General features: G+C 47.7%; 1 protein-coding gene across 6 annotated transcripts in view; it reads left to right on the top strand.

Annotated features, from left to right (window-relative positions):
* The first annotated feature begins 5,738 nt into the window (after window positions 1–5,738).
* The window catches only part of NTN4 (netrin 4), a 92,379-nt gene continuing 88,585 nt past the window's right edge, over window positions 5,739–9,532 (top strand). For 3 of the 6 annotated variants that reach the window (XM_006118294.4, XM_006118290.4, XM_014571092.3), the window contains exon 1: window positions 5,752–6,340. In XM_006118294.4, coding sequence (XP_006118356.1) covers window positions 6,286–6,340 — 55 coding nt within the window. In that variant the 5' untranslated portion in view covers window positions 5,752–6,285. Of the gene's footprint in view, window positions 6,354–9,532 lie in introns of all 6 variants that reach the window. The other 3 variants (XM_025182220.2, XM_006118291.4, XM_075933652.1) reach the window with 3 other exon arrangements.

Raw genomic sequence — 9,532 nt, 5'->3', positions numbered from 1 at the left:
TGGAGGACGGGTCCATCATGTTCACTTTTTTGTAAGCATGTGATATTTCTCTAGTTCAGTAAGGCTTTTGATACTGTCTCACAGGACCTTCTCATAAGCAAACTAGAGAAATACAGCCTCAGTGAATTTCCATAAGATGAGCACACTAGTGGTTGAGAAACTATACTCAATGAGTAGTTATCAGTTGTTCATAGTTAAGCTGGCAAGGCATATTGATTGAAAGCCTGTAACACTCTGTTCTACATCAAATTCAGTTCAGTATCTTCATAAATTACTTGGGTAATGGCATAGAAAATACACTGATAAAGTTTGTAGATGGTATCAAGCTGGGAGGGATTGCAAGCGCTTTGGAGGCCAAGATTAGAATTCAAAATGATCTGGACAAACTGCAAAAATGTTGTGAAATAAAGAGGATGAAATTCAACATAGATCAATGCAAAGTACTGAACTTAGGAAGAAATTATCAATTGCACAAATACAAAAGGAAAAATGACTGTCTATGAAGGAGTACTGCCTAAAAGGACTAGGAGGACAGAGTGGATCGCAAACTAAATATGAGCCAACAATGTTATATTGCTGCAAAACCTGTGAGCAACATTCTGGGATGTATTAGCAGACGTGTTGAAAGAGAAACCTAACAAGTCATTATTTCACTCTACTCAGCACGGATAAGGCTCACTGGAGTACTGTGTTCAGTTCTGGGCACCACATTTCAGGAAAGGTGTGGACAAACTGTAGAAAGTCCAGAGGAGAGCTAATCTAAAATGATTAAAGATCTGGAAAATGTGGAAAGAATGAAAAAAATGGGTTTGTTTAGTCTGGAGAAGAGAAGACTGAATGGGGACATAGTTTTCAAGTAAGTTAAAGGTTGTTATAAAGGGCAGAGTGATAAATTGTTTTCCTAAACTGGAGCAAGAACTAATGGAGTTTATATTGCAATAAGGAGGATTTAGGATAGACATTATGAAACAATTCCTAATTGTAAGAGTAATTGAGCATGGGAACAAGTTACCTAGGAGAGTGTGGAATCTTTGCCATTGATGGGTTTTAAGAACAAGTTAGACAAAACACCAGTCCGAGACGGTGCAGCTAATACTTAGTCCTGCCTCAGTGGACTGGACTGGATGATCTATTGAGGTCCCTTCCAGACCTATATTTCTATGATTCTAAAAGCTATTAGCCAAGATTGTCAGGGTTGTACCATCATGTTCTGGGTTTCCTTAAGCCACTAACTGCCAAAAGGTGGGAGTGCATGATGGGAAATGGATCACTCAGTAATTGCCCTGTTCAGGTCCCTCCCTTTGAAACACCTGGCACAGTGCACTGTTGAAAAACAGCATCCGAGCTAGACGGAGAAATGGTCTGACCCAGTGTGGCTGTTCTTATGTTCTGAAGAGGGTTGCCAACTGCTGAACATGATTTTTATGGACAGTACAGAATAATATTACAGACAACCAAACTTTTGTTTAGCGACATTCTTACATAATATAAAGATGGCTCAAAAGGACAAAAATGAACAACATCCAGTATTTTTATTCAAACAACACAACACAGTGTTATTACGCTACTTTAACCTACTTACTAGTCACATCACCATCCTCCAAGTTCTCCAGTTTGTGATTATCCACTGTAGCAGCCATACTGTCAACCGTTGCTTTAGTAATTTTGCAAGTCCACTTTTGACAGTCAATAATCCTTCCAGCACAAGAACGGACAATTTATTTCTTATATGTAAGTAATTGCCCTGCTGTGACTTATCATTGGGGAGCCTGTGGGAGGTTGCTAGGTCCTGAATGCTGTACCCTGTTTGCCCCTCCCCAGCCCCAGGGAGCCCATTGAGGGGGGGTGTTGCACACATGCCCACCAAAAGTTGCTGTTGTGCTGACGCAAATGACACTAAAGTAGAGTTCATACTATAGGCAGAGAAGAGCAGCCCTTGCCAGCCTCTGCCCTGGGAACTGTAGACTCCCTGCAGCTTCCCCACAGTGCGGATCTCACTCCAGGGCCAAGTGGGAGGGAGTCCTCAGCTCCACTGAAACTTGGTGAGTTTTTTTTACTGACATGTAAATGACTTTACAGACAGGTTCAATTGTTTATGGACTGTCCATGAACTTACTGAAGGCTGGCAACCTTGGTTCTGAAAAGTACTGGACACAGCTAAGTGGCCGACAGGTTTTTCTGTTTGTCTGGCTGTTTAAAATCATGAAGCAGGAAGGTACAAATGTGAATGATGTTGTACTCACTGAAAGTAATTGATCATAAATGCTGATTGTGTGCAATACAAGGCCATTGGGGAGAGGCAGATGCTATAGCTCAGGGCTTCTCAGTCCAGAGTGGGGTTGCCAGAATGGGTAAGAATTACATGGGAGATCTGCGAGGAGACTAGGTGAGGTGAAGGTTGTGACATGCTCTGCCCCCAGGGGGCTGAGTGGTCATGGGGGGAGTTGTGAAGAGTCCACCCTGCACTAATCCTGCTGCTCTAGTCCATGGGACTCCTTGGGCTCAGTGCCCTATACCAGGCATTGTGAGCAGCACACAGAGTCTTAGCTCCACTGACTTTGGTCCTGCTGCCCCTCCATCATGATGCTGGGCCATATTTGAGTGAGCAATGCTGTGTCCCTGGAGTATTCACACATTCAGGGCTGCCCCCTCCCTCCCGTTGGGTGGTGTGGGGAGGTGCTGAGCCAATTTGAAATAAGATGTCACTCTTACTATCAATATAGCCACTAGGGTGCATATCAGAGTTTGTCTAGCATATGATACTACCAGTAATGTCCATTACCATGTGTGAATCAATGACAAAACCATTAGCTATAGTCCTCTTACTATCACAGAGAAGAAAAAACACAAAGAGAACACTAATTTAGGATTCTGGCCTTCCTTGTGCATTAAGGACTGGTCATTTACGTTTATGGCAACCCTCTGATTAACTTTAGTCATGCAGTTTCAAGCCCCAAATGGCAACTTTCCAGAGCTAGTCATTGCATTAGAACATAACATTGAGAAAGCTCTCAGCTCTTGATTTAAAGATTTAAAGTGATGGAAAATCCACCATGTCCCAAGGAAAGTAGTTCCAATGGTTAATCACCCTCATTGTTAGACAAATTTAGATGACAACTATTTCATCTTCTTATGCCTTCTGCTGCTAAAGAGCCATCTCCTATGAGAACTCTCTTCATCATGTAGCTACTTACAGATCTTGAACAAGCTACTTCTTAATCTTCTCTTGGATAAACTAAGTAGATTGAGGTTGTTAAATCTCTCACTGTTGGCATGTTTCCAGAATGAATCACTCCTGTAACTCTTTTCTGAATCTTTTCAGAAAATCTAACTATTTCAACAAGGATAATAGACTGGATTAGTTCTTTGAAGAGGAATTCCGCAAGCAGGATAGATAGTTAATTATTTGCCTGGACACTTGGGAAGTGTAGTGGAAGAAGACAGTTGTGGTGTGCTATGTGGAAAGCTGTAGTCTATAGACACACTTGTTGGGCCTATCATTTGTGGTGGAGGATGGGGTCTATTCTTGTAGCCCAACAGCCTTTGCTTTCCCCAAAATGTGTTTTTCTCAAATAATTACCTTTTGAGATTGTAATTTCTGATGTTCAGTCTCAGCACAGGAGGGCTAGAAGAACCAGCATGGAAACCTTCTGAACAATCACTTTTTTTACTTATCTGAATCTAACCTGGTGGGTGAGCATGTTGTAACTGTTACAAAATTTTTCAGACATTTTCTTTGCACTTTGAACTTGGGCAACTATTTTAAAACTACTGTTCTCATATTAAGATCACATCTCAGCATGCCCCCTCCCAGACTAAAAATGCTTAACAAATATAGCTCATTGATCATAGGTTTTATAATCCTCTGGAGTATATGGACTATTAAAATGCCCTCCAAGAGGTATCTAGTCATGTTACTATCCATTCTGGTTGTAGAAATGTACCATTTGCCCCCAAGTATTCAGTTACCTCTATTTCTGTAACACAACTAGTCCCATAACTTTTGAAGATCTAATTTTCAATGCAGTTTTACATAACACAAAGGAGGCTTCTCATTTCCACCACTGATGTCATTTTCTCTCATGCCTATCTAGACATGTGCAGTGTGCATGTGCGTCTAGACAGGAACTCACTGTCCCAAACCCACCAGAGTAATCTCTCGTGTGCTCACTGTTTGACAATCAAAGTGCTGGGCTGCAGACTGTCACCTCTCTGAGAAGACTGGATCCAGACTTCTATGTCTCATCCAACTGGTGGCTGCTGAGGAGACAGAAGGTTTCTAGTACACACTTAGCAGAAGGGGAGATGAAATGCAGTGTGGGGTGAAGGGAACCATTTACAGGTGTGTTAGGATGAGCACTGGTTCATGTTGTCATTTGACTCTCACAAATGTGTCTGTGTTTAAAGCACAGGGAAGCAAATGGCTTTCAGTGCAGCACAGTCTCCATCTAGCCTTCTTCCTTTCTTGTGTCAAACAGACCCTAGTGATATTGGGGTGGGAGCCTGGAAGTGAGTTCATTCTGCTTCATGAACCCATTGACATAAGGGATGTAGGACTAAATGAACGCTGAGCTGTGGGACTGAGGCTTTGGAAGGGCAGGGGATAGGGGCTGGGAAGCAGGGGGGGATTATTGGGAAGAGAGTAGCAGGTTGGTGGCTGTGGCACAGAATGGCTGATCTGGATGGGAGAAAAAAATGGCTGGGGCAAAATGTCTGGAGGCAGCAATGGCTGAAGGAAGAGGATGGGAAGGATAAGAGCCTTCTGGAGCGAGGTGGTTGGGGAAGCTAGGGCTGAGGGGAAGTAGCAATAATGGGTAGCCAAGGGGATGGCTGGAAAGGGGAAGGGCAGAAGGACTAGGTTAGCTGGAAAGGGAAAAACGGGGTGTAGCTGGATTGGAACGGTCAAGGGTGGGGGCTAGCTGGATTGGAGGGGGTAAAAGAGGGGTGCGAATTGGAGAGAGGGCAAAACAGAGGAGTGGCTGGGAGAGGCATTGCTCAGATGGAGGGGAGGAAGCTAGCTGGGCTGGAGGGGGAAGGCCAGGAGAGCATGCTGGGCTGAAGGCAGGGGTCTAACTTGGTAGGAGAGGAAGGGCAGGAGGACTAGCTTGGCACCAGGGGAAGGGCAGGGTGCTAGCAGGGCATGAAAGGGAGGGCAGAGAGTTGGAGGGGAAGAGCAGGGAGCTGGTGGAACAGGAGGGGGAGGGCAGTGGGCTGGCAGGGCTGATGAAGAAGAGCAGAGGGCTGGCGGGGCAGGAGGGGAGGACAGGGAGCTGGGAGGAGAAGGGCAGGGAGCTGGGAGGAGAAGGGCAGGGAGCTGGGAGGAGAAGGACAGGGAGCTGGTGGGGCGGGAGGGGGAGGGCAGTGGGCTGGGAGGGGAAGGGCAGGGGGCTAGAGGGAGGAGGAGGGCAGGGAGCTGGGAGGAGAAGGACAGGGAGCTGGGAGGAGAAGGGCAGGGAGCTGGTGGGGCAGGAGAGGGAGCTGGGAGGAGAAGGGCAGGGAGCTGGTGGGGCAGGAGAGGGAGCTGGGAGGAGAAGGGCAGGGAGCTGGTGGGGCGGGAGGGGGAGGGCAGTGGGCTGGGAGGGGAAGGGCAGGGGGCTAGAGGGAGGAGGAGGGCAGGGAGCTGGAAGGGGAAGCGCAGGGAGCTGGTGGGGCAGGAAGGGGAGGCCAGGGAGCTGATGGGGAGGGCAGCGGCTGGCCGGAGCGCTGCTCAGGGGGCGGGCGGGCACGGCTGCCAGGCGGGGCTGGCCCCGCGGGGCCCGGGGGAGGCGGGCTGGGGGAGATGCGCGGGGGGCGGTGTCAGCCCCCAGCCCCTCGGAGCGCGGCCCGTCCCCCCGCGGGCTGGCCCCGCGCCGCAGCGCCGCGAGCCGCCACTCCTGGCTGGAGCCGGCAGCGCCAGGGGCTGGCCGCGGCGGGGAAGGAGCCAGGCGCTGAGACCGGGGCTCCGCGGGGCGATGCGGCGCCGGCCAGAGCCGCGGGCGGGGGCGGGGCAGTGAAGCGCCGGGGGCCCGCGGGCCATGCCCGGCCCGGACGCAGCAGGAGCCCCGCGGGGCAGTGAGATGGTCCCAGCCCGGCGCGCGGCTCCCCGGGGGCCGCAGGAGGCAGCCGCTGTCCCGGCCGCGATGTCACTGCCCGGGGGAAACTCGGGGGCCGGAGCCTCCCGCCTGCCCGGGGCGCGCTGAATGACCGGCCGGGGAGCGTTTGCTCGGCAGCACCGTCCGCCTGTGCAGAAGAGATTGCGGGCTCCCGGGCCGCCGCGCCCCATGCCCTTGGAGCAGCGCTTTGGCCATGGAGGGCTGGCTCCGGCTCCTTGCACTTCTGGGCTGCTCCGCGGTAGCTGCAGGTTGGTCTTCTCGGTGTGTTTTCAGCCCTCCCCGCCCGCCTCCCCAACCCTCAGCCGCGGGGGAGGAATGAAGCCCGCAGCCGCGGGGGCACATAAGTGTCAAGATTATGAAATGGCTTAATAGTCCCTGTTTTCCTGCTGCCGCCGCCAGCAGATGGTTCCGGGCAGTAAATGCCCTTAACGATCATTAACCATCAACGTTTATCTTCCTCGCCAGCTTAGCATTTGCAGAGCGAACAAAGAATTGTACTTGCCATGTACAACCCCGCTGTGTAACGAGCAGGCACCCTGGGACTTTTCGGACCCCAATGTTCCTCATCAGCCTTGCCAGTAAAGAGCGGGGGGGGGGGGGGGGGGGGGAGTTTTTTTTTTAACGCCACTGACTCTTTGACAAGTTCCTAAGAGAGTGTGAAGAGTCCAGTGGCAGGGGAGACGCCGGGAAGGGGCAGTTAATCCAGGAAGGGAAGATGCCAGGCTAGCACTGGGGAATGCCATTCAGTTGCTTTTTTAAAAACTCAGCCTTTTTCCCTAAGTAAAAGGGAACAGGAGCTTCCTTAGCAGGAAAGCGAGTAAAGTGCGTGGCTTATTTTAGCTCTAGATGGAACGGCCTGTAAAAGCAAAAGGTACCTCTTCCCCGATCAAGATCAGCCAGGGGTGCGGGAAAGTGACCGTTCGGACCTTAGGTTCCTTTGTTTTGCTTGGGTTTTACTGATTCCTTGGTAAGGGGTCCTCAGACGGTAAAATGTTCTAGATTTAAGTCACCTTTTTCTCCCTCCCTTTTCCACCTTCCTTTCCCGCTGGGTCCTGGACATACCACATGTGTATTTCCCGAGTCAGTTCTCCTTCTGCCAGCATTTCTTTTCAAGAATACCAATTAAATTCCATTTGGGGCAGACTGTTACGCTGCTTCCCATGCAGCACTGCAGATGCACACCTGCCGTCTGCATCCATCTCTCCAGTTTCAGCGGTAAGGGGAGTTTTCAAAGGCTAAAGATATAGGCTAGTTAAGCAACACCCAGGAGGGGATGTGGTGACTGCCCGGAATAGTTTGGAGAGAGAGAAAACTAGGAGGTAATGACAATGGAATTGGAGAATGGAATATTTAACTAGAACACTAAGAAAAACTTTCAGACGCTGAACGTTTAGGAACCCCCACATGCAAGACAGCTAAAATTAAACCAAAATTAAACCAAACAGTGCACTTTGTCTGCCCTGGTAGTGCATTCTGATAAGTGTTTTCCAGCTGTGATTTCTATGTGCTAACCCTTTATCACATCTGACTCCGAGGGAAAAGTCAGAGAGGTACATTCTTTGTCAAGTAACTGCTACTTCAAGTTTATGCACAAGCAAAGCAATCCAAAGATCTCAAATAAGATAAACATGCCTGGACTTTACTGACCCTTAGAGCTGACACCCCACTGTGCCTACGCTCATGTTGCTCGCAGCACCTTTACCTGCAGTAAAGATAAGATAGCTTTCATTCACTCCCTTTGGCTGACTTATTTGTTTAGAAGATCTTTGGTATCTGGTTAGCATAAGTACAGCTGTATACCACTGAGATTGTTCCTTACTGCCTGTTCTGAGTCTTACCAGCAAAGATCTACAAGATAATGTACTTCTAACAGTCTTGGTGTCAGTCACCCTTGGGGTGTGGGAGCCATTACTTCAATACTGGAGGGAAGTGGGAAAAGCAGAATTCACAATGTAGTAAAAAAAAGAACAGGACTATGTAGCACTTTAAAGACTAACAAGATGGTTTATTAGGTGATGAGCTTTCGTGGTGATAAGCCCACGAAAGCTCATCACCTAATAAACCATCTTGTTAGTCTTTAAAGTGCTACATAGTCCTGTTCTTTGTTTCAGCTACACCAGACTAACACGGCTACATTTCTATAACTAGTAAAAAAAAGGTTTTTAGTCATGCTTGTAATTATCTTTACAAGTACTGAGGGCAGAACTAGCATACAGATGAACCAAAGCCTTAAACCCCTTTCCCAGTCTTACCAAAGGTAAATAGCATAACACTTTGCACTTACAGGGACTTCAAAACACTTCATAATTAGGCTTTAATATTGTGTTATATAATCTGTTTATATAATGTTTCCTTGGAGTGTTTTCAAGCCCGAGGCTGATTTTCTTTTTGAACAACCCTCACTATCAGCTTGTTATAGAAAAATCATATAATCGATTGCAAGAGTGTAAGTGAAAAGTTACAAGGCAAGTGCATCAACTGAAGAAATGATTACAACAGGAAGAGTATGATATGTCGAGATTTTACAGGTACATGGTGTATCTTGTGTACTCTTGTCCATTAACTAAAGATTGCTCTTCAGTGGTATGTACAGTAGGTATGATATGAAATAGGAAATGGTTAAGCATAACCATTAAGGAGTATGGAGAAGCACCACTTTCTGGTAATGGAAGAGCTGACGTTAGTTTGTGGCTAACATTGTGAAAATCTTAATGCTCCAATCTGTCAGTTTTGCTGCATTCTTGTGAGAAACAGCACTACGCCAGAAAACTGTCACCTCACACAAATTGCAGCACTCTGCAAACATCATGCAATTTTTTTTTCATTTGAAAAAAAAATATTATTCAAAGATTTTGTTTTTCCTCGAGGTAAGTGGCATTGACTTGGGAACTCCAAGAGCCTGACCTGTCCCTATTGACTGCAGTGGAAACAGGAGCCACTCTCAAATGAAGAATGAGAACTGTGGTCCCAGGGAGTATAGGAGTAAGGCTTTGATGCTAGCAGGTGCTAACCACTTCTGAGTATCCTCAACATCCATAGACTTTAATGGAAGTTGTAGATTTAGACCTGTGCAGGACAGAGCCCCGAGGAAACAGGCCTACAAGAGGACTACAAAAAGTGTTTACATTAATCCATTTGTCAATTTATGCATAATGCATTTGCATCTGAACAGTTTCTGGAAGTTCCACTGACTTTAGCACAGCAGTTCCCAACCTTTTCCAGATGGGGACCCATTCTGATAGTTCAGGAAGACTTGGTGATCCAAAGCAATTCAAAAATGGGGGAAGGAAAGGAGGAAGAGCTACCTGGGGAAACACTTGGCGACACTTTTGAAATGTAAAGGCGACCCAAATTGGGTCCCGACCCATAGGTTGGGAAACACTGCTTTAGCAGGACAATGATTTTAGTCCCAGGTTCTTCTATGTACAGTAAAACTCTGA

The sequence above is a fragment of the Pelodiscus sinensis genome, chromosome 1 (assembly GCF_049634645.1).
Source record: "Pelodiscus sinensis isolate JC-2024 chromosome 1, ASM4963464v1, whole genome shotgun sequence".
Taxonomy (NCBI): Eukaryota; Metazoa; Chordata; order Testudines; family Trionychidae; genus Pelodiscus; species Pelodiscus sinensis.
Note: the sequence above shows the minus strand (reverse complement) of the source record. Positions and strands in the feature narration are given on the sequence as shown.